Source organism: Octopus sinensis, linkage group LG15 (assembly GCF_006345805.1).
Source record: "Octopus sinensis linkage group LG15, ASM634580v1, whole genome shotgun sequence".
Taxonomy (NCBI): domain Eukaryota; kingdom Metazoa; phylum Mollusca; class Cephalopoda; order Octopoda; family Octopodidae; genus Octopus; species Octopus sinensis.
In genome coordinates, this window is record NC_043011.1 from 12,358,984 (window position 1) to 12,385,679 (window position 26,696).

At 35.6% G+C, this 26,696-nt stretch overlaps 1 protein-coding gene across 10 annotated transcripts in view; it reads right to left on the bottom strand.

The window, feature by feature from the left end:
- The window catches only part of LOC115219746 (cAMP-specific 3',5'-cyclic phosphodiesterase 4C), a 734,075-nt gene that overhangs the window by 95,904 nt on the left and 611,475 nt on the right, over positions 1-26,696 (bottom strand). For all 10 annotated transcript variants that reach the window (XM_036509484.1, XM_036509483.1, XM_036509482.1 and 7 more), the window contains one exon: positions 25,677-25,784. In XM_036509484.1, coding sequence (XP_036365377.1) covers positions 25,677-25,784 — 108 coding nt within the window. The remainder of the gene's footprint in view (positions 1-25,676; positions 25,785-26,696) is intronic.

Sequence of the window (26,696 nt, forward strand, 5' to 3'; positions counted from 1 at the left end):
GATAGAATAAGTACTAGGTTTACAAAGAATAAGTCCTGGGGTCGATTTGCATGAGTAAAGGCGGTGCTCCAGCATGGCCACACTCAAATGACTGAAACAAGTAAAAGAATAAAAGAGTAATCTCGTTAATTTCATTTTCTGTTTCTCCCATTTGTTGTATGCTTGACAAACACTGAGGAATTCCTGAGGTAGATCCAGTGGCATTTATATCAGTTCTGTAGATGACATCAGGTATCCATAGACAGTAAACATGCTTTAATCAACATCCTACCAGGTGTATGTACAAGCTTTAACTCACTATTTATATATACATATATGTATGTGTGTATAACAAGTGCATAGTGGCAGTTGGCTAGGGGATCAATCGTGAAATGATCTCTTTCAAATGCCCAGAAAGTTCTGTAGAAGTAATTGATGGCTATTGTTAGCTAGGTGACCTAATCAGCAATGAAGGTTGTTATATTTCAATATTTACTTTACATGAAGTATTACAATGTTATGTTCTTTGATTATCTCCCTTGAAAACACGTTCATCGTTTCCACGTAACCTATGGTGGCATTGCAGTTTCCAAAGTTTATTTTCGTTTTTCTATTAGTAATTTTACTCACGTATCTATCTTAAAATGAGCTGCTTGGTGGAGGTCTGTGGAGTAGCCAGAATAAAAATTGGAAGGAAACAGTTCCTTCCACCCAACTCTCTGTCTCTGACTCTGTCTGTCCGTTCGTCTGTCTGTCTGTCTGTCTGTCTGTCTGTCTGTCTGTCTCTCTCTCTCTCTCTCTCTCTCTCTCTCTCTCTCTCTCTGCTGGTATATGGTACTGAAATATGGGACACCGAATGTGAATGAAGCATGAGGACTGGATAGAAACAATGTGATGATACTCTGATGAACGTGTAATGTTAATGTGCTTGAAATCAAGGTCTGATTGCGCTGAAAGAAATAGAACGAGTATAAAAAGAATCAGTAGAAGTATGTATAACGGAAAATGAAGCTGGTACAGACATGTAATGAGGATGAAGTTTGAGAGTCGGGTAAAGAAGAACCAAGCTGTATGCGTAGAAGGGAACTATGAGAGAAGAAGGATCAGGACATGGGCCAAAGTAGGGAGGGTTGATTTCAGGAGGCACATGTGTGTGTGCATGCATGCATGCATGTGTTTGTGTGTGTGTGTGTGAAATAGTCTACTGAACTGATTTCAGTATATTAAGGCGGTGAGCTGGCAGTATCGTTAAGCACGCCAGGCGAAATGCTTATCGTATTTCGTCTACCACTACGTTCTGAGTTCAAATTCCGCCGAGGTCAACTTTACTTTTCATCCTTTCGGGGTCGATAAATTAAGTACCAGTCAGGCACTGGGGTCGATGTAATTGACTTAATCCGTTTGTCTGTCTTTGTTTGTCCCCTCTATGTTTAGCCCCTTGTGGGCAATAAAGAAATAAGTATATTACTAGTACTTATTTAGTATCTATTCAACCCTAGAAAGACGCAAGACAAGTTAGCTCTAGAATAGAAGAATGAAACTAAATACCCCTATGTACATTGACACCCTACAACTTCTACCAAACCACTATATGACGATGATGATGGGAATAGCAACGGCTTTGACACCCATGACAGATGGTGATGCCAGTAGCAGCATGAAAATTTTCAAAATTGTCACCTTTTCATTGGTGCTAAAAAGAAATACATTGACATTATGTACATCTTTAAATGTACACCTTAATTAATCAAAAGTTATTATTGCAATTAATTACCACAAAGTTGAAGTGCTGTTGTTTTAAATCTCCAAAGTCAAGCAAAGTTTTTGTAGTACTAACTACCTCTAAGTTTTGAACCATCACAAAATATTGAATGCTTTTCTTTAATTATTTAGATTAATAGTAAAACCAAAATGTACCAGAATCCAGCTGTATTTTAACTAATCATAATTTATCCAATGTAAATTGTAATTTCAGTGTGGAAGGTGCTTATAAGCCATTTAAGAAACACACAAAACCGTTAGATTCATTTCAACATTTAAATTTAATTTGTCAGGTCGCGGTCTCAAAGCGATGAAAATATTTTGACAAATTAAATTTAAATGTTGAAGTGAATCTAACGGTTCTGTGTGTTTCTTAAATGGCTTATAAACACCTTCCATGCTACAATTATTTTCTTTCCAGCACACGATCTCAGATCAAGTCACTCGCTCTGCAAGTACATCTCCATAAATTGTAATTTGCTTTACAATTATTTTCTAACATAAGCACAGAACCTGAAGTTTGGGTAAGGGAAACCTTAGAATCAACCACAATATTTGTTTGATACTTTAACACAAAAGAGTGAAAGGTAAAGTTGTCCTTGGCAGGACTTGAACTTAGAATGTAAAGATCTAGAACAAGTACTGCACAGCATACATTAAAAACTATTTCTTGTTTAGTACACCCACCAGACACACTTAATAGCATTCAATGGTTCTGACCTACAGAATTTTCTGAAATGGCCCAACTTATCACAGTTAAAGCATTTGTTCACACATGTAGGATAAGCTAGAAAGATGTGGCAGTTTGAGACTAATCTTAATCTAGTTTTGTTAACTTGCTTACTCTTTTACTTGTTTCAGTCATTTGACTGCGGCCATGCTGGAGCACCGCCTTTAGTCGAGCAAATTGACCCCCAGGACTTATTCTTTGTAAGCCCAGTACTTATTCTATCGGTCTCTTTTGCCGAACCGCTAAGTGACGGGGATGTAAACACACCAGTATCGGTTGTCAAGCAATGCTAGGGGGACAAACACAGACACACAAACACATACACACACACTTATATATATATATATATATACATATATACGACATGCTTCTTTCAGTTTCCGTCTACCAAATCCACTCACAAGGCATTGGTCGGCTCGGGGCTATAGCAGAAGACACTTGCCCAAGATGCCACGCAGTGGGACTGAACCCTGAACCATGTGGTTGGTTAGCAAGCTACTTACTACACAGCCACTCCTGCTTGTTCTTTATTAAACTTTCTTTGATACTAGTACTTTACTAAACTTTCTTTAACACTGTTAGTAGCATAAGATGCTTTAGTATTAGAAATTGGCTGAACTTGATCAAAGAGAAAATGCTTCCTCTGGTCGTACCATCGCAAGTCTAACCAATTCAGAAATGGACGCTCAGATGGACAATCAAGAATCTTTATTTTTGTCTGTGCACAATTGATTCTATCAATAAAAATCAGTTTTAAATATTCTGTGTCTGGGTCACCTTTGACTGTAGAAAATTTATGTAAAGAAGTGTGTGTATTGGGTATTATAAAGGAAACCATATGCTAGTTTTCCTTATTTTTGCTTTAGATTTAAAAATTTTAACCTGAGATGATAGTATTTTTTTAGGTGTACTTATTTTTTCAACAGCACACTAAATCATCAAATGAAGAAACTTGAATTATAGAGAAGAGGATATCATTCATTTATATGATTGCACTGGCACCACATAATGCAAAGAATTTTGGGTTAATGTCATCTAAAGGCAGAGTATTACAAAGAATGAAATGTTTATTAGACTACATCACCACAGTATTAACTCAATTGCAAATCTTCTGGTTATTAGAGTTGCAAAATCTTTATTGTCACATAGTGTTTATGATAATGAAATAAGTTCACAATAGTAAGTCAATAAGTGAGTTAATGATTGTAATTTATTTATCTGAGTAAACTGAGGGCATGAGTGATAGGGAATGGAGTAAGTAATCCAATATCAAAAGTAAGTTCAAATCCTCCAATGTCTGATATAACCAAATTGTGGTCCATCAACATCCTATTGGCACACTAAAACTTTTCTCAAATGGATATACCACTCTTGTCTTCATGAATATATTAATAATAGAATCAGCTAGACTTAATGGGCTTCTATGCAGTTTCTTTCTACTTAAACTCACTCACAAGATTTGCTTTGATCCGAAGTCATAGTAAAGGTACTTGCTTAAGGTGCAATACAGTTGTATTGTCTGTGGAACTTCATGGCTGTAAAGCAAACTTCCTAACCACTCATACATATATGATTGTATACAAACATACTACATACATACATATTTAAATATACACCAATGATATATTATATGTCCATTATATATCATTGGTATATATATGTTCCTTACCACACATAAAAACACATATCCCCTTCCCTGTACATAAGGATACGCTGACAATGCAGGCTATACAAATCATATTGCTATTAAGGAACAGAATGTGGCTGTAGGAATACATGTTTACATGAACATTTATTCCTATACCTATTTCTTTACTAGCCACAAGGGGCTAAACACAGAGAGGACAAACAAGGACAGACAAACGGATTAAGTCGATTACATCGACCCCAGTGCGTAACTGGTACTCAATTTGTCAACCCTGAAAGGATGAAAGTCAAAGTCGACCTCGACAGAATTCGAACTCAGAACGCAGTGGCGGACGAAATACCACAAAGCATTTCGCTTGGTGTGCTAACGTTTCTGCCAGGCCTGACTGCATCATCCAAGGCACAGAAAGTTTGTTGAGTGAATTTTGCCCTAATTCAAATAACAAAGAACTCAACCTTTACTTAATAATGCTGTATGCTCTGATGTGGATCAGTTGTATTGTTGCTGCAATGCTTCAGTTTATTGCAGAGGGAAAGAGGGTGTTTCCTAGCTCTTTCTCTAGCATATCCTTTTTAGCTCTATGGTTGCACTATGATTTTTAATCCTCTAGACCTCTTGCTTTGTATGATATAAATTAACAGGTTGGTTAAATGCATAACTTGAGAGCGTGTGAACCAATATGGTGCTGAGTTGATTATATTTTCTAACTACACATTTAAAACACTCTAGAAATGAGCAGAAAAAAAAATGCTTGCACTAAGGAATATTCTCGAATAGTGAAAGAGACCTGATGCAAGTAAAGATTCATTCTTAAATTTAAAATTCCACTTCTGACAGCTTACTACTGAAATCTCATTTAAACTTCCTGACAAGTAAATTAATATACTCTCTGATAATATACATCTCAAACGTCAATAAATCTGGTACCATTCCTAATAAAATCTTGTTAAATTGAATTTAACAACATACTTCCTATTAATATTTCAGGCAATAGAATAAATTTTGTTTCTCTAGTAATAACATAGACTTTAACAACAATCTAACAACAGTAACAAAACATCATCATCATCATCATCATCATCATCGTTTAACGTCCATTTGCCATGCTAGCATGGGTTGGACGATTTTGACTGAGGTCTAGCGAACCAGATGGCTGCACTAGGCTCCAATCTCGATTTGGCAGAGTTTCTACAGCTGGATGCCCTTCCTAATGCCAACCACTCCGAGAGTGTAGTGGGTGCTTTTTACATGCCACCGGCACAGGGGCCAGTCAGGCAGTACTGGCAACGACCTCACTTGAATCTTTTTACCCATGCCACCAACACAGGTGCCAGTAAGTCGATGTTGGTAACAATCATGCTCAAATGGTACCCTTTTATGTGCCACTGGCATGGAAGCCAGTTGGCTGCTCTGGCAACGATCATGCTCAGATTGTGCTCTTGGTACCCAACTAGCACAGGCACAAGATATATAAAAAAAATATAAATATATAACTGAACAATATTATACAACAACTAATTTTACTCACTTGGCAAAACTGATGAGAAGGTTTTAAAAATCTTCAAAAATGTTGTAAATCTCTCTAGATGAAATTCCTTTAATCATTTCTAAAACTTAAGTGATATGCAACTGTATGCCTTAACTATTAGACATGAGACACTTCTGGTTGTTTCCAGTACAGTGTAGAAAGTCACATGTTGTGTACCAGAATAGGTTTCATACATAAAGATACAATGTATACACTTATGTCCAACATAGTAAGGTGTCTTAAAAGTAAAACAGTTTAAAAATACCAGAAAAAAAAGTGAGTCATAGGTGGTGTTTAATATTCTCAATAGCAAGAGCAGTGAGAGAAATATCAAACAGGCCCCTTTAAGGGATTGATACTCTTTTCTATCTCAAATCATCATCATCATCCTCGTTTAACGTCCATTTGCCGTGCTAGCATGGGTTGGATGGTTCGACTGGGGTCTGGGAAGCCAGGAGGCTGCACCAGGCTCCAGTCTGATCTGGCAGTGTTTCTACGGCTGGATGCCCTTCCTAACGCCAACCACTCCGTGAGTGTAGTGGGTGATTTTTACATGCCACCGGCACAGGTGCCAGGGGAGTCTGGCAGCGGACGCGATCGGTTGGTGCTTTTAACGTGCCACCGGAACAGAAGCCAGTTTAATATATTTATAATAAGCAAGTTAAAAATTTATAATCATATATTCTAAATTTATTTTTAAAATAATCATTTTTACTTCTTTCAAAAGTATTTATTCTGTAGTTGTTCCAAAAACTATTTTAGAAAACTGAAAGAAATGAAGTTTTTGTTTAACAGTTTACAGTGTGTTCTGAGAGATTTTGATAATGTTAAGATCTGTCAACTTTGTTCTGACTACATCAAAGAAAATAATTCAACTGCATGCATGTTGTCTGTTACTAACTGAAGATAGAAAGAAAAGAATGTAGTTTTCAAAAATAAGAGAAAAAGGGTGGGATTTAGGTTCTCTTTTACTTGTTTCAGTCATTTGACTGTGGCCATGCTGGAGCACCGCCTTTAGTCGAGCAAATCGACCCCAGCACTTATTCTTTGTAAGCCTAGTACTTATTCTATCGGTCTCTTTTGCCAAACTGCTAAGTTACGGGGACGTAAACACACCAGCATCGGTTGTCAAGCGATGTTGGGGGGACAAACACAGACACGCAAACACACACGCACACACACATATATACATACATATATGCGACGGGCTTCTTTCAATTTCCGTCTACCAAATCCACTCACAAGGCTTTGGTCAGCCTGAGGCTATAGTAGAAGACACTTGTCCAAGGTGCCACGTAGTGGGACTGAACCCCGAACCATGCGATTGGTAAGTAAGCTACTTACCACACAGCCACTCCTAAATGATTTTGACCAAAGTGAGAGAGAATAGATATTTACAAACAAAATGCGAGCAATTGTGTAATTTCCACAACTTTTGAAAAGGTGAGTGACCTAATCTATATTTATCAGCAGCATTCCATGTGCTCAGGAAATCTATATACTGTTACTGACTGGCTGCTAAGGAGAAATGATTAGACAGAGCATATGAGTTTAAACATATGAAAACGGAAATTCTGCTTAAGCTTTTACATTTACTTGCATCAGATTCTTGTGACATGTTAATTTCCCTCTTGAAAATATTGCAAATTGAGAAGAGTCAATCATTTCAAATCACCCATGAAAAGTTTTAAATGACGTTTCAAAGGAATGCAACAATCTGTTTTTACCAGTTACATTCTTCATAGGTGTTCGCTACTACTGACTGCTTGCTACTAAAATGTCAGCATCGAGGAGAAATGTCTGCTCTGTAGTAATCTTAGACACACAAGAAGATACCATGGTCAGGGCTGGTAATTTTAGATCACTCTGCTTAATCACATGATTGATCATTAGCCCCTACACACATTTTTTTCTCTCCTTGTTTTTTCTGTGTCCCTTTCTGTAGAAGAGCGTAGGCTCGAAACGTAAAAGACTTTTTCTATTCCTGAGCATTATACTAATACATCTGTTTGTTTTGTACACCACCTGTCTTCATCTTTTGTTTTTTTCATAAACTCTCCCTTAATTTGGAGCTAAGCAGCTTTTTACCCATTTTTTCAACTTTTGAGGGTTTTTAGAGAGTTGTCTCTTGAAATGCTTCCTACATTCTTCTCCTCTACATTAACAACCTACTCACTGTTATTTCTAACCACATGTACTCCTATGTTGTGATATCATAACTTATTCTTTGTAGACCTTCACACACAACCTTAGCACACATACCAGACTTGTACAGCCAGCTTTCATAAACAAAATCCTTGAAAATGTTCTCTAATGAGAACAAGAACAATATAGTCTCCTTCAACAACACCACGACACATAAAGAAATAGTCTTGCAATGTGACATCCTCTCTATTCAAGAAAGAACAAATTCACTTCAAATTTTATATCTTAAAATCTCATCAAAGATGCTGAGACTTAGCTATATTAAATTATTGCAAAATCAGCGTTCATTTCCATTAATGATTCAATCTCCCATATTTGATCATTCCATATAGATACAAATGCAACATACTTTAGATACTGTTCACCTAGTCTAACATTACAGGTGTTATAAATATAAGAGTACAAATATATGGGAAACTACCACCTGTATCATCTCTTATCAAAGGTAGGAGAATCCAGTTTGCTGGACATTGTTGTAGAGCTGAAAACGAGGCAATTTCTACTCTTCTCCTCTGGAAGAGGAGAAGAGGGCGCATACTCTCCTACCCTCTCCTACTACCAGAGGGCACACACTCTCCTACCCTGATGTAATCTCCAGGGATACAGGCATCCAGCAACAGGACCTCTGTAATGCTATGATGGACCGTGAAGTCTGGTGTAACATAGTAAATTCCATTGTCTCGACCACGGTCAAACGATGATGATGATGATAAATATAAATATTTTGTAACATATTAAAAGCAAGCCCTTACACTTGAACTAGTTGATAAATATTCATTCTCTAAAATATTATAAATGCTGGTCACAGATAGTATTATCTGTCTTCTTCTAATTGGTTAAAAAGAGATGATAAGCGATGGCTAGAAGGATATTGAACTTTATTTGATAACCAGTTGATCTAGCAGGCAGGGCCCCATATCAGCGAGGGGTCTGGTGTGCAATGATGCGGTTCAGAGGCAGGCCCAGAAACAGCATGCATTCTCTCCTGATGACCCCATACACTTGCTGGCTTCCAGTATGTGGAGCTTTCAACTGGTAGCACTCGCATGTGCAAGTTGTTTGCAAAACATCTTTTATAATATTAATTCTCAGTCAACAAAACCTTTAGCACTAGGAACTTCAAAGTTAACAGAATTAACAAAAATCTAGACATTGCTAAACTCAGCAAAACCTAAAACTGCAAAACTTTCTATAGAATCCACTTGAAGATCATGGCAAACTGTAGAAGAATCTGAAAAATATTCAAAGAACAAAAGAATTAGACTACTTAGCTACTTAACCTATTTGTTACCAATTCTGCCTTCCATCACATGGAAGCTGTTATTTTAATGTACTTGAGTTGAAATCAAAAATTTTATGTAAGAATCTTTTGTTATGTTCCAAATACCAGCTTAATGAAAAATTTTTTTTACTAAATCTTTCCTGAAATTGGTTTATTTTCAAATTAATTGTACTTTATGAACAGAGTGGCTGTGTGGCTGTGTGGTAAGTAGTTTGTTTACCAACCACATGGTCCCGGGTTTAGTCCCACTGCGTGGCACCTTGGGCAAGTGTCTTCTACTATAGCCTCCGGCCGACCAAAGCCTTGTGAGTGGATTTGGTAGACGGAAACTGAAAGAAGCCCATCGTATATATGTATATATATATTTATATATATATATATGCGTGTGTGTGTTTGTGTGTCTGTGTTTGTCCCCCTAGCATTGCTTGACAACCGATGCTGGTGTGTTTATGTCTCCGTTACTTTGCGGTTCGGCAAAAGAGACCGATAGAATAAGTACTGGGCTTACAAGAGAATAAGTCCCGGGGTCGAGTTGCTCGATTAAAGGTGGTGCTCCAGCATGGCCACAGTCAGATGACTGAAACAAGTAAAAGCGTAAAGAGTATCACTAAAAATATGATCATAAAGGGGTTAAGAAGTGTTATATATATATGGTACGTGCCGGTGACACATGACCTGCTGTGCTTGGGGAGACCTATTGAGTCAAGTACATCAACATCAAAATAAATATCAAATGGAAATTGTAGTTGTGATACCTGTGCCGGTGGCACGTAAAAAGCACCATTTGAACATGGCCGATGCCAGCGCTGCCTTGACTGGCTTCTGTGCCGATGGCACATAAAAAGCACCCACTACACTCATGGAGTAGTTGGCATTAGGAAGGGCATCCAGCTGTAGAAACACTGCCAGATCAGACTGGAGCCTGGTGCAGCCCCTTGGCTCCCCAGACCCTGGTCGAACCATCCAACCCATGCTAGCACGGAAAACGGACGTTAAACGATGATGATGATGATGAAAAGAATCCAGAGATGCAACAGAGAATTACATTTAAAACTAATGATAAAACTAATAAGAATAATGTTAAATTCTCCTCCAGGGAGTTAACCAAACCTCTCTGGTGACAATGCAGACTTGAAAACAAGGAGTCATCATTTAGTTTGCTTAGAAACTTAACACATTGTGAAGTGAATAAATTACTTCTAATATCAAATTAGGAATAACATTAAATTTTAATTAATATATAACTTTTTCCTATGAAACCCATGAAATGTAAACAATGTGTGTGTGTGATGAACAAATGTTTAAGATGTTTGCAATTCACATTACAAATATCTTGGGATTCTCATTAGCCAGCATCTTGGGAATAACCAGGAACTATCCCTAATTCTCCCACTGTTTTTCTTGCCTTTATATCCTTAATTATGCTTGCAATTGTACTGCTATCAATTTTAATGGCTAGTTTCTCTTAGATACACTTCGCTTTTGTCACCTATGTATATTCATTATTATGGTGGAGATGCAATGGCCTAGTGGTTAGGGCAGCAGGCTTGTGGTCATAGGATCGCTGTTTCGATTCCCAGACCGGGCATTGTGAGTGTTTATTGAGCAAAAACACCTAAAGCTCCACGTACTCTTTGACCACAACTTTCTCCTCTCACTCTTTCTTCCTGTTTCTGTTGTACTTGTATTTCAAAGGGCTGGCCTTGTCACACTCTGTGTCACGCTGAATCTCCCCGAGAACTACGTTAAGGGTACACGTGTCTGTGGAGTGCTCAGCCACTTGCACATTAATAAATGAGCTGTGACGTCAATGGTGCCAAGCTGTATCGGCCCCTTTGCCTTTCCCTTGGATAACATCGGTGGTGTGGAGAGGGGAGGCTGGTATGTGTGGGCGACTACTGGTCTTCTCACTCTTTCTTCCTGTTTCTGTTGTACCTGTGTTTCAAAGGGGCCAGCCTTGTCACACTCTGTGTCACACTGAATCTCCCCGAGAACTATGTTAAGGGTGCAATTGTCTGTGGAGTACTCAGCCACTTGCACGTTAATTTCACGAGCAGGCTGCTCTGTTGATCGGGTCATCTGGAACCCTCAGTGCCATAACCAACAGAGTTCCACGACAATACTCATTATTGAACAACTTCTCATAACAATCCTTTAAAATCTAGCCATTTATATAATTCCATGTAAAAGTCCTCCATGTGTGTGTGTGTGTCTTTGTGAGTGTGTATGTATGTGTCTCCAGAAAAAAAACAAACTCTGCTTTTCCATAAATGGCAAGTTATTTCCAGAAAATTTTTCTAATTGCTTGAGATTATCTCCCCTCCTCATTCCTAGATAGTTGCAATTGCTGCTAGGTGTTTATTTACGTTTCTCTCAAAGCAAAGGTAATTCTCTTATATGGCATTTAGTACACCTTTCTTTGTACGCATGAATTCATGTACTACATGCACACACACACATGCTCTACTATACTTGTGTTGTGACTATCATCCACTTGTAGATGGGAGTAACTGAAATCTATGGTAACAAGAAAATAACAAAATAACAAAAATGAATAACCTCTCTCCAGACAAATATCAACGAACTTTGAAAAAATATTGGACATTTAGACTCTATCATTAAATGCAAAATGAATAATAGATTCCCGCTCCAGCAGCTGTCATCATCATCATCATCGTCATCGTTTAATGTCCATTTTCCATGCTAGCATGGGTTGGACGGTTCGACCGGGGTCTGGGAAGCCAGGGGGCTGCACCAGGCTCCAGTCTGATCTGGCAGTGTTTCTACAGCTGGATGCCTTTCCTAACGCCAACTACACCGTGAGTGTAGTGGGTGCTTTTTACATGCCACTGGCACAGGTGCCAGGGGAGGCTGGCAGCTGCCACGGTCGGTTGGTGCTTTTTACGTGCCACTGGCACAGAAGCCAGTGTGACTTTATGAAAGATTATATAAGGTCAGTTGGAACTACAAGAGACACTGGCAGGTGCAGTAATTACCCTTAAATACAAATTGTGAGTAGTAAATGGAAAACTTCATTACCAGAAAATATTACCAGAATGCAAGCACATTAGTTGCAAGTTTGCACTAAACCTTCATGCAGTGTATCATAGCCAAGTCATCCAAGTAATAAAAGCTTCTCTCCATAATGATTTAGAGTAATACAGTGGGGAAGAATCAGAAATGTAAACAACCAGCACAACTCTGACAGGAAGTGGTTAAAAGAGTTATGTGCAGATGTCTCTCCTAAAACATATTATATAAACAGTGAAGCTCTCTTGATGGTTGTTGCAGAACTACTGAACAAAGATTCACCTTGGAGAAACCTGATAGTCGGTTATTGGTTTAGAAAGTTCATGTTTTACAGGGCAGCCTTCATTAACCTTAAAAAAACCCAATGAATGCTGAGATTGGTGTGTCAGACAGCTGTACATACATATGTTGCCAGACAGCTGTACAGACATGTGTTGCCAAAGACTTCAGGCCTAAAGAATGTTTGAATATGATGTATAAATTATACAGGTTGCTCGAATATGCTCCCCCGAGGTCACTATGAAACGTATACTGTGGTGACTGAAAAGCAGGCAGGAGGTAAGAAAGGGATCTGGGGCAGTACCAAACAGTTTTTCATCAAGAGAACTGGTTTTAAGGAGCTTAAGCAGCTTTACCAAAACCTGCTGGCTGTATGGTTAGGCTATAAGAAGGCATCTGATTTAATTCTTCATTCATGGATGATAGCAGAGTCCCTATGCTCTGCTAATGTTTCAGTTACTGTATGAGACTGACAACAATATGGTCTACAGAGCTATTGATAAGAACTGGGGCTACAGCTATAGTCACTAACAGAATTAGGCTATCAAAAAGGATATTTATGGGTGACAGCTTATCTTCAATGCTCTTTGTCCTAGCAATGAACTTTTTGTCAGCCTGTTAAGGAAATACAAAGGCTACACAGTAGTATCTACTGGCAAAAGAAAAAATTATGTCACCCACACCTTAAGCTGCACTTGAGCAATATATACCACAATTAAAACTAAGTACAACTTTTTCAGGGGACAAAGGAATGGAGTTTGGTCAGGATAAGCATTCATATATGGTAGTCAAACAAGGAAAAATTGTCAATCAGGTAAGGAGGATGGATACCAGTAGCTTTCTATTTTCTTGACTGCTAGTGATGAGCACTACAAACACCTTGAAATTGATGAGAATATTGCATATATTGATACTAATATTCTGTGGAAATTGATGATATGCAAAGAGCACTGGCGGAAAAGGGAATTGAAGGAAATTATTTCAAGTTAATAGGGAATGTGTACACCAACTGTAGAACTACAACAAAGCAATTGGTATCAAAATTGGTAAAGGAGTCACACAAGGAGACACTATATCACCGAAATTATTCCCACCTGTATTAGAAAAGATTTTTAAAATCTTATATTGGTCAGATAAAGGAATAAATATAATGCTAAATCATCTCAAATTTGCTGATGGTATTGTATTCATTTCAAGAAGCATTAAAAAAATCAACAGGAATCCTCAGAGAACTAAAAGAAGACAAAAAATGTGGACTCAGAATAGGTATTAATAAAAGGAAGGTACTTTCCAACAATCTAACCACAGCTGAAAATGTAGTAATAAAGGATGAAATAGTTGAACATGTACACCAATACACCTGTCTTGGACAAATAATATGTTTAAAGGATAAAAATCAGACCAAAGAAATTGAACAATCAATACACTCGGGATGGGAATTGAAATTGAACCACATCATGAGCGGTAATTTGGTTCGATGTATCTAAAAGAAAAAGGTCTCCAACCATTGTGTGGTGCCTACCATTACATAGACATCAGAAATAGGAACTACCAAGAGCGATGAAAATAAATTAAGAGCAACACAAAAAATCATGGAAAGGAAAATGCTCAAGATTTAACAAAATGGATGGTGGGGGGGGGGGGGGAACAACAGGTTAAGAAGGGCAACAGTTTAAACATATTGTCTGGAAAATAAAAACTCTGAAATGGTCTTTTGCAGGACATGTGTTTAGAAAGAAGGACAATGGTGGTATACCAAATGGACAGAGTGGAAACTATACTCTTTTACTCTTTTACTTGTTTCAGTCATTTGACTGCAGCCATGCAGGAGCACCACCTTTAGTCAAGCAAATCAACCCCAGAACTTATTCTTTGGAAGCCAAATACTTATTCTATTGGTCTCTTTTGCCAAACTTCTAAGTTACGAGGACATAAACACACCAGCATTGGTTGTCAAGCGATGTTGGGGGGGACAAGCACAGACACACAAACATATACACACACATACATACATATATAGGGAGAATTCACAAAAAAACAAAAGACAAAGACAGGTGTAATGCTCGGGAAACGAAAAAATCTTTAACGTTTCAAGCCTACACTCTTCCACAGAAAGGAACACAGAAAGAAACAAGGAGAGAAAATAAAGATTGTGTAGTGGCTAGCGATCTATCATGGCCAATGCCAAACAGAAGGGTCACACAGGAGAGCTAAGGAGAAGGAGAGATAATATATATATATAACTGAGGGTACACAAAGTACTAGAGTTGCTAGAAATAAGAGTAAAAAAAAACTCAGGCTACTATTTCCCTGAAAATTCAACAGGCTGACGAAAATCAAGGAACAAGCAAAATTTACCTTACCATTGCAACTGAAAATCACAAATGAGGATCACAGATATACTTGAGATATTGTTCTTAGTTCTCATCTGTAAGTCACACTGTTGCCAAGGGTTAAATTTATGCTTGCTTCATTATCCCCGTCCAAAATCTTTGAAAGACCAGCACCAAATTCAAAGGATATCAGTATATAGTTATACATAAATAAATAAAGATATTATTACTATTAAAAAATAATAACCACAATAATATAAGTGGCCAGCAAGCATTAATGCCAAAAAGGCAAATTCATAAATTTATAATTAATAATTAATTACAAATTTATGAATTTGCCTTTTTGGCATTAATGCTTGCTGGCCACTTATATTATTGTGGTTATTATTTATTAATAAGAATAATAATATCTTTATTTAAGCATAATTATACACTGATATTGTTTGAATTTGATGCTGGTCTTTCAATAATTTTGACAGGCATGACAAAGCGAGTATAAATTTAACCCTTGTCAACAGCAAGACTTACTGATGAGAACTAAGAGAAATATCCCAAAGTTTTAAATCACGTGATATAGGTATTTCTGTGATACTCATTTGTGACTTTCAGCCACAATGGTAAGTTAAATTTTGCCCGTTCCTCGATTTTCATCAACCTGTTGAATTTTCAGGGAAATAATGGCTTATTTGAATATTTTTTGATTCCTATTTCTAGCAACGCTGGTACATCATGTAACCTCAATTATAATTAATAATTAATTATAAATTTATGAATTTACCTTTTTGGCATTAATGCTTGCTGGCCACTTATTGATGTTCTTTATTAACAAATAATAATAATATCTTCATATATATATATATATATATATATATATATATATATATATATATAAGACAATAAATGTCTTAAGGCTGTATCATGCGTGGGGACATAGAAATAATCGGACTGAATACCCGATCACAAGGTTAAACCATTGGGAGTGAAGGACTCCTAGCTTTTGTTAGGGCATCCTTCTAGGAAAAGGTAACTCAGGTAACTGGAATAACTCTGACATAAAACCTGCGGCTCAGTGGTTACCGATGATGTTGACTTGTTCTTCTTTTCGAATAATGGCTACTGTTGCTTAGTGAGTGGGATTGACTCAGTGCACAGCCTTTCCTCACTTTAAATAAAATCTTGCACAGGCATTGCATGATAACAACATTGATTAAGCTTCGTGCAATGGCCATACTCGATAATGAGGGGGCAGTCACCATATATATAGGAGGCGCAATGGCTCTGTGGTTAGGGGAGTGGACTTAATATATTGGCTTTCCTTTCAATGATGATCCCCCCACACAATACTTCTTCAATTGCTAGTACCTACATGCTCTTCTTATCTGAGCTTATTCTTACCCTAAATTTATTCACTTTATTCACTGGTGGAATTTTACCCACACCTAAGCTATGTGACTTTCAAGACTTGGATTGGTTTCAATTAAACTAACCTGTTTGTAGACACATCAAGGTTCATAACTCTGTTGTCAATTCTATTGGCCAATCATAGAATAACTTTATTTACCAGAAAATAACTCATCTGCTAAATCTTATTCACCAGCAGCGAACATCTCTAACATAACCTTCAGCTTCCCTGAAACCTTTTTCACTATCGATAGCATTTATATTCCACAAATTTCTCTTAATTTTTCTTCTCATTCCATATTTCCCTCTCCACACTAAATCCATCATTTCTCCACAGTTTCTGTGACCACTCTGTTGGTTATTCTTCAACTTGAAGATTGAAGGAATTAACTTTATATGTGGTTAGCATTACTCATTGTTAAATTTTATTCTCTGCCACACCTGGGATATAAGCTATTACCTTGCTGTTACACATACCTATACCAATAAACCATGAGATGGTATGATAGTCACTACAAGGTCACTTGATCTGCTACAAATAACAGCCAGATCTTTATCAAATCAAACCTGACTGTTTTATGTACACTCTCTCTTTACTCTTTTACTTGTTTCAGTCATTTGACTGTGGCCATGCAGGAGCACTGCCTTTAGTTGAGCAAATCGACCCCAGGACTTATTCTTTGTAAGTCTAGTACTTATTCTATCAGCCTCTTTTGCCGAACTGCTAAGTTACGGAGACGCAATCACACCAGCATCGGTTGTCAAGCGATGTTGGGGGGACAAACACAGACACGTAAACATACACACACACACACATATATATATATATATATATATACGATAGGCTTCTTTCAGTTTCCGTCTACCAAATCCACTCACAAGGCTTTGGTCAGCTCAAGGCTATAGTAGAAGACACTTGCTCAAGGTGCCACGCAGTGGGACTGAACCCAGAACCATGTGGTTGGCAAGCAAGCTACTTACTACACAGCCACTCTTGTGCCTCTATGTCGATATATATAAAAATGGAATGATCACAGCTGGAATATTTCCCATCTTAGGTATATCTGTTGGATAAGAACTAATTTGAGGCTATACAATAACTTTGAACCAAACTCTTCTTTCTGTTCTATTACACATGATAGTCCTTCTTTTTCAACACTCTATCTTAAGCAAATCTTCATATCTACTTTCTGACCTTCAAACCTGATCTTTCTCCAAACTTCTTTTTCAAGTATGCCACCTTGATCCTTAATATTTCTCCCCTTTTTGAAAACTTCAGTTTTAGGATGTATCCAAGACGTTTCTCTGTAGTTCCTTTACCCTCCTGTTGTTGCTTGCCCTCAGCAATAAGCCCTCTTTCATTACGTTTTCTTTTTATTCAACCCATAGTCAGACCTTTCCTTCTCTTTGCCTACAACTCTTTTCTCCTAATTTTCCTGTCTCTCCACCCTCTTGCATTATATTTTACATTATATCTTCAACTATTGGCGGTGCCCCAGCATGGCTACAGCTGAAACGAGCTGAAACTAGATAAAATAAAAAAAAATTTTAAATATTGATTATTTGCAATCATAAATCACTTAACTTCACAATATACAAAGTTATTTTACAAATTACAGGTCAAGACATGGTTGTGATTAAGAAGTCTGCTTCCTAATCATGTGGTTTCAATTGACCAAAACCTTGTGAGTAGATTTAGTAGACAGAAACTGAAAGGAGCCTGTTGCAGATACATACATAGAGATACATACATATGAACAAACACACGCACAAACACACACACACACACACACACACACACACACACACACACACACACACACACACACACACACACACACACACACACACACACGTGTATGTTTGACACCTGTTGTCTTGATTGACATCATAAGATAGTTGTAAATGAGCATCACCCACCTACATATGCGGTGTCCTGTATTCGCAGTTTTTCATGAAAACATAGGGAAATGTTGCATTGCCATAGGGAATCTACTATTTGATCCATGTAAGCATGAAAAGTGAACATCAAAACAATGAAGAGGATAAAAATATATTCAGTCAGTCTGCCACAATTCAAAGTTTGACCACTTCTTGTATGTGCTGTTTCCATGCATGAGCATGTAAGTGGCTTTTGAATTCTGAGAGCTGTTTGCAATTTGTGTTACAAACAGTGCAAATATGTCTCACCTCCAGGGGCACAGTATTGTTTGTCATGTCTGATTTATGGATTTTTAACCCTTTTGTTACTGTATTTATTTTGAGATGCTCTGTGTTTCTTTCAATTACTTTAAATATAACAAAGGATTTAGTAAAACAACTTAGTTATCATTAAGCTAGTGTTAGGAACATAACTTGCGACTAAGGTTTGGTGGAAGATTTTAATCCAAAACTTATGAAAACAAGACATTTGTACTCAGAACCAGAGCCAGTTTCAGCCGGGTTGGTAAGGAAAGGGTTAAATACCTTTTAGGCCAGCATAGGACTTGCATGTCTCATTAAAAATATGTCATACGAGTGTGTCTGCTGGATTGATCTTTGTGCCATTTAAGCCAACTGTATGAAAATAAGTTCTGAGAAGTGATGTTAAGCCAGCCTTACAAAGACCAGTCTAACCACGCTGAAAGGTCACTGAAGAGTGACATTATTTCCACATTTAGCACAGTGTTATTTTGCTATAGTTCTCCTTTCATTTTTGCGTATTTCTGTTTATTTTCTTCAAAATCTTTTAAATACATACATTTATAAACACATACATATGTATATATATGTGCATGTGTATCTGTGTGTGTGTGTGTGTGTGTGTGTGTGTGTATATGTGTGTGTGTGGATGGAACCTACACTCGTCTCCTTATGAGAGCTCAAAATCTCTCGTGGAAGTGTCATCCAACCTAAGTACAAATATATGGGAAACTAGCACCTGTGTCATCTCTTGTGAAAGGTAGGAGAGTCCAGTTTGCTGGACATTGTTGTAGAGCTGAAAACGAGGTAATTTCTACTCTTCTCCTCTGGAAGCCATCTACTCGCAATACCAGAGGGCACACGCTCTCCTACCCTGATGTAATCTCCAGGGATACCGGCATCCAGCAACAGGACCTCCGTAATGCTATGATGGACCATGAAGTCTGGCGTAGCATAGTAAATTCCATTGTCTTGACCACGGTCGAACGATGATGATGATGTGTGTGTGTGTGTATGTTATATTTGTAAATAGGGAACCCAGTTTGTCTTTCAAACATGTAATATTGAAAGCATGGCTGTGTGTAATTTTCTTCATATTTATTCACAGCTTTTGTATTTCATTATTAGTACTGTTACGTTTCACTTGGGACAATAGCATTCCTAAATTTATAAATCCATTAATGTTTCAAGACCTTCAAGGCCTCATCATCATGATGAAAGGATAGTAATAATAGTGTGCTGTTTACATACTTCGCAGTAGGTCACATTACATTACAGGAATATTATTGTAACTGACAAAATCATCAATGCTGTATTTAAAATTATTGGCTATTTAAGCACTGATTTCATGGTTTATTTTATGTGCTGTTAAGTTTTGGTTTACATTTTGCTGTTACATTTTGCATGGAGTTTTTACCAATATATGGAGCAAAATGAAATAAGATTTTCATTTTACTTCCATAGTAAAGTTCTTCTCATTTTTTTTTTTAGGAATTCTAAATGAAACTATTCTTATTTTGTTTATTGTATTATATGTTGCAAGTAAAACAAACAGTATTAATGCTGGTTATTCTAATAAACTTGAACAATATAAGAACAAATTCACTTGCACTGATGTAACAGATGTAGCACCCAGGAAAGATGCCTCGCCTGGCACCTGTGCCAGTGGCACGTAAAAAACATCCACTACACTCATGGAGTGGTTGGCGTTAGGAAGGGCATCCAGCTGTAGAAACACTGCCAGATCAGACTGGAGCCTGGTGCAGCCTTCTGGCTTCCCAGATCCCGGTCGAACTGTCCAACCCATGCTAGCATGGAGAACGGACGTTAAATGATGATGATGATGATATGGTATACTACATGAACCAAATGTACCCCAGTTCATTAAAAGTTAATAAATCAAAACCTAACATGTATCACATCTAATTACATTGTCATAATTAGAATATGTTACAATAATTAACCTAAAATGAAACCACAAATTTGCACACTAGAGAATATACTTCAGACAACTAATATAATGTACAAATTTCAATATAAACAATGAAAATAGTAAACTCTATGACTAAAACTGTTACATTAGATACACAAGCATGATACTTTCTCACTGGTTGACCATGCACATACAACAAGAAGTTAATGCAATACATATTATAATACCTGAAATATAATTAGATAAAAAACAGTACAACAGTTTTATATAAAATTTCACAATAATTGAGAGAATTTTTTATAGAAGTTTTACTAACAGCTAAAACAAATAAAAAAAAATTAAAATACAGATACACAACTCATGAAATAAAATATGAAATCAGGACTTAACAGTTGAACTATTAATTTAAAAGCTTTTTGAAAAGGGCTTTTTATTGTCAAAAATTTTGTATATTAAATAGTAAAATTAGATAATATCGTTGTAGTGTTAGGTTTTCTGTTAATTTTTGTACAATGTTATTACAAACACCTAATAAATTTCAAGTTTATACACACATGTGTATATGTATTCTGTGTATGTGTGTGTGTATGTGAGAGAGAGAGAAATTGTGGATACTAGAAATGGGTGACTAGGGATTGTCTAAATCAGCTTGAATTAAAACTAACATTAAAACTATGTTGAATGGCTCCTTCTCGTATCAGTCTCACATTCACTTCACAAAATAAACATCGTCAACAACAATGAGCCAGCAATGTAACCCTTATGTGGTTCACTCGATTTGCTAGATATAGCAGCCAAATTTCCCCCAAATCACACTGTACTGTTTTAAAAAAGAACTATATTACCCAATGACTTCAAACTATATTAGTTAATGTAGTTTGGCATACACATGCCTGAAATAAAAGTAGAATAATCATCCCTAGAATGTCATTAGTCATAGGTCTGCCTGATTGAGGCCATCTTGGGAGCAAACACCAGCAAACACAACTTTTGTTTTCATTTATTTTGAAGTAATTAAAGGAATACTAGAAAGGTAATTTCACTTGGGGTCAGATAGTTAAATAATTTGTAATGAAGCCTTTGAAATTGCTGACAAAATAACATTATGTATAACAAAGGTAGCAAGGAGAAATAAATGTTTTGAAATTATAGAATCATGTTAATGAGAATCAATTAAATTAAGGCAGATTTTCATAATTTTAGACGTAGTATCAGGATTTTACTAAAACATGTATTCAGAAATATGAAGAGTGTAATATAACGTTTTACCAAAATATAGAACTAAATTTAATGGTGTTAGAGGATGTATTTTCTCATATCAAGACATGAAGCAATATTCAGTAGTTAAGGATATGGAGTTTTTACCAATATAGGGAGCAAAAAAAAATAAGATTTTCATTTTTATTTTGGTGAAGCGACTATAAGTACTTAGCAGAAAATAAATCATTTTAACTGCAATCATTAATCTACAGAAATTCCTTTGATGTGATGCCACACTTCAAAATCAATGAGAAACCTTGGTTACTGTCAACAATTTAAGTGCATTCTTTGGACAGTATTTGATGGAGCAATGTGGTAAGTACAAAGCTGAGTAACCACAAAGCATTTCCAGCAAGTTCCTGGCTGTATTACAAAGGTGTCCAAAATGGATTGAGAATCTGTATATTATTAACCTTGGCCTAGCAGAATCAAAGTAACAGACCCGAGAAAGTAGTTTTGTATGGAAAACTTGAGAAAAATCACAGACAAGTACATAAATAGAAGTGCATGGAGTGCTATGCAAATGGAATTGTATGGTAAGTTAAAAGCTATATGGTTTGGTAGTTGAGAGAAAATAAGGTAGAGACATGTGGTTAGCAACTAATGTTTCCAGCAACATGAAAAAGAAGTAAACAAAAGATTTTCTGGTTTTCATATAAACCAAACATTTAGATGCTTAGCAGGAAACATTAAGTAATTCTCAGTACCATAATTTCCACAATTCCGAAATATATCTAATGTAAAATAAAAGGTAAACTAATGGATTTTTTATTATTTTTATTTACTCCAATTTCTGAAATTAATGTTTTAAAAACAGGTAGTGCTTCTAAAGTATGAAATAGTTCATGAAGTGCAACTAGTAACTACTTTTTAAATTGACAAACTAAAGTAAGAAATAGAATAGTTTATCTCAAAGGTCAAATCTTAAAAAATATTGAAGAGATTGTTTTAACAGAAAGGACTATTCAAATTTTAGTTATTTAATACATTATATTATAGGAACATATAAAATGGAACTTTCATACATTTTATGAAGATTCAGTGAGACTAGTAACTACTGAAGGAAAATTTGAAGAAAAACATGTCAAAGAAAACAAAAGCACTTCCTTTGTGTATTAAATTTTTGCAAGGTGACTATGTAATTGTATGAAGATGACTAACTTCAGGTTCTAGCCATGATAAAAAGAAAGCAGTAATATACTGTAATCTGTGGCAAAGAGGCAACACAATTTAAATTTAGTACTTTAAATATTTGAACAGAATAAGAAGTGCTAAATATTTTTAAATTTCAGAAAAGTGAACTTTAGTTTAATTTGGAACTGTGAATGAATTTTTGTGGAAGTGAAAGAAATTAAAGAAAGTAATATTGGTTTGACCTTGATATTTGCTAAGACAGATGCACATACACATATATATTTATGTATATATATATATATGTTTAACTTTTCAAGTAAAACATAAACAGCATGTTCACAAGAATGTCTAAATCATTTCAATGGCTGCTAATGAAGATCAAGTATTATATGACAAACATTAGTAAATAAACAGTCTTTTGATAACACTATTGACAGTTATAATATCCACAAAGAGACTACTCAGTACTAATCTGTTAATCAATAATTGATTGATAACTGGTAAGGATTCATAAAATGAAAAATAGCAACTGCTCAAACTGTGACTGACTGAGAATTCTTGCTTTTGAATCTTAATATATATTATATTTTAGTGAGAGTTGTTGTTGAGCAGGTAGGTATGGAAAGGAAATATAGAGAAAAATGTTCAAATGTCTATCGGGTCTTAATGTTTCTGTCACTAATAATAGCCAGTCTGGTTGAAGTAGTAAACATTTTAGAACTATTGATCATGGGGTAATTATTTAATCATAGAGATAAAGATTTTTGGTAGACTAGTATAATATTCTTCAAGTAGACCGAAAGAAAAATGAAATAATTTTGTGTATCAACACAACTATTCATCTTCTGTGTACATAAGATTTTCCTTCACTATGTTCTAACAATCTTCTGCTTACAATATACACGGTTTGTTATTGCTTGTATGCTGAATAATATATAATGTATAATACATATGTTCAATGTCATATACGTAGAAATATTTTCACCTGTTAGTTATGTATAATTGGTTATTGCATATAGAGAATATTAATATTTGCTAACTAAAACGTTTTAATACAAATGATATATATATATATGGCCAGATAACCAAAGAGATGGTGTTGTGGATTTCCACCTCGCCATCTGAAACTCAGAGTTTTATCTTGGCTATTGAATAATTGTCACATATTATTTTACAGATAAATTTCCTCTATTTACATAATATTGAGGTCTCTTTCTTTCTTTTGTTATCTTACCGTTTTTACCAATATATATATATATATATATATATATATATATATTTATATATATACATATATATATATATTACTGATTATTTTACATATGGTGTAATAAACTGAAATATATTCATATATTTTAGTTCAGACACATATTCTTAAGAGTTGGAACAACTTGCATAAGGAATACAGTTTTACAAGTGTAGCAGTTACAGACATAGTTGTAAAGGTGGAAATAGTGAAATAATGTTTCAAAAACAATGGAGTTTTAATAACTTAAAAAGAATTTATATTTGCATTTGGATTGCTGCCTTTATCAAATAGTTTATTCATCTTATTTTCTGTAACGTCAAATAAAATACTTTAATTGCTACCATGAATATATTTCAATGTAAATATAGAACAGTAAAAAAAAAAGATACAAATAAAATTTCTGTTTTAAGGAAAATAATGATTTGTAGTTAATGTTAGTTATTAATGATTTTTGTATAAATGTCACATTTGAAAGTCATGTTTAATGAAATAATACTAAAGCTTTGTATGTGATAGGTGCACATTAGCAGAACAAACTGTGCTGTGTTTGACATCTGTTTTATTCAGTTAACAACAGAAAGTTTTAGATTTCTGTCAAAATTATTTTGATGGAATAAACAGACAATTTCTGATTTTCTGGCAGAGTTTATTTCAAAATAAATCGCATAATAATTATATAGATTGTTATGTTTGCATGTACTCAGTGGCAGCAGAAATAGAAGGATTTCTTCTGACTGCTTGATGCCCTTGCTAGTGGCAATCCCACTGTCGTGAAGCAAGTATCAATGTGCCATGCCAAAGACATATTGTCTATAACGAAATTTTAATTTATAATTAAAGGTCACACACCTTGCTTTTTCTTTCACCTTGTCTACATTCGTACACACACACACACAAGCGCACATGCATGCACACACACACGTGCACAAGCATGCACACACACACACACACATAAATCTGTCGAATTTTTGCAAAACAAATAAATATTTAGATTTGGCACAAGACATAAACTTCTTCAAATTTATTTGAAATATGAAATCATATTTTGGAAATATAAGCAAACAGACTTATAACTGCTGATACTTCCTCGTGGTTAAAATCTAAGACAGCATTTTAATCCAGAACATGCTGCATTTAGAAGATCACCTGGGTTTGTCACCAAATTATAACATATGTATTATGTATATGTATATGCATGTATTTCTGTATATAACACCTCACCTGCATACACATATATATTTACACACTCTAATTATCAGGTTTGATGACAAATCCAGGTAAACTTTTAAAAATGCATGCCTTGGATTAATAGGTATGAACACATTGAAGAAGCCCACAGTTGTCACCTGTTAGTAGGTTTACGAAGCTGAAAATACACCTGGGAAATCAGGTACTAATTCCATATTGCAAGAGGAACAGAGGCACATGGAGTTGTCATGCTTAAAAACAAAATAAAATGCCTGCTGCAGATGTGAATTAATGATATTTAAGCAGGTACACATATTTTGTTATTCAGCATGTATATTTGCAACCTCATACTCTCAAACATGCTCATACACCCACACATCAATTTATAATTACACACACACATGAACACATGTGTATATATGTGTGTATGTGTCTAGCATGCATATTGTAGCAATGTGTCATTTAATGTGTATATACTTATTGGTAATTTATTAATTGACATTATTTTATTACATTTTTCAATTGACATAAAAAAAAGTAGAAATTGTTACTAACCTCTCTTTTGGTAAGTTCACATTGGTTAAGTTGAGGTAATTATTCCGAACGCTGCGTAAACTGGCCAGAATCTGGGCAAATGGGGTAACAATCAAATCCTCTGAATGTCTGGAAGAAGAAGACAAAGAATTTTTGCTTTTACTTCGTGGCTCTCGTCTTAATTTTGACAGCCAGTTTCGAGCTTTTCCTTGGCTGCCCGATGAGGTATTAAGATTGGGAGATAGATATTGCATGTTGACTGTAATTACTGGTACAGTAAGACTGTCCAAATCACTACTGCTACTCGGATGGCGCCGACGAAAAAGACTTCGACTCCTATGCCCACTCATCCATACAGATATAATGGAACCAATTTATCAAAATATAATTGAGATTCTGGTGTATGGTTAATAATAGCTTCCTCTTCTACGGAACAGAAGACAAGCCATGTACAATAGAATTCAATCCAAGAAGAGCAAGTAGATAAATATATAAAAAAACAATAGCATTGTATTTGTTTTGTAGTATTGAAACATCAACAAGGAGTACATATCAGCTTGTTCTAAACAAAGCATACGACATCCATAAGAATATTCTTTAAGTCATGCTACTATGATAACAAGCCCATCAAAAGAATATGTAACGTTAAATGGAATAGAGCCTGTTGATAAGTAAATCTAAGACATAATTGGTACATTATAGAGCTTACATGCATAGAATAATAGTAACAAGAATAAATATCGAGTCAATCTGATTTAGGTAGTGGCATCATTGTAGTAGTCTTCCAATCAAAGTAAATGCAAGGTTATCACAAACAGCACAATATACAGAGGTATATTTGAAGATTTCATAATAAAACTTATTGAAAATATCACAGTAAATAGAAGTTATCAATCCAATTAAAACATGTAAAATGTAGCATGTAGGTTATAGTAATCCAATTGTGAGTATCTGTAAACTGCTATGTGTGTAGTGAGTGTTATTCCAAAACAGAGCTAGCAGAGAGAAATATAGATTTTGGGCTGTAAACTGGCATCAGTT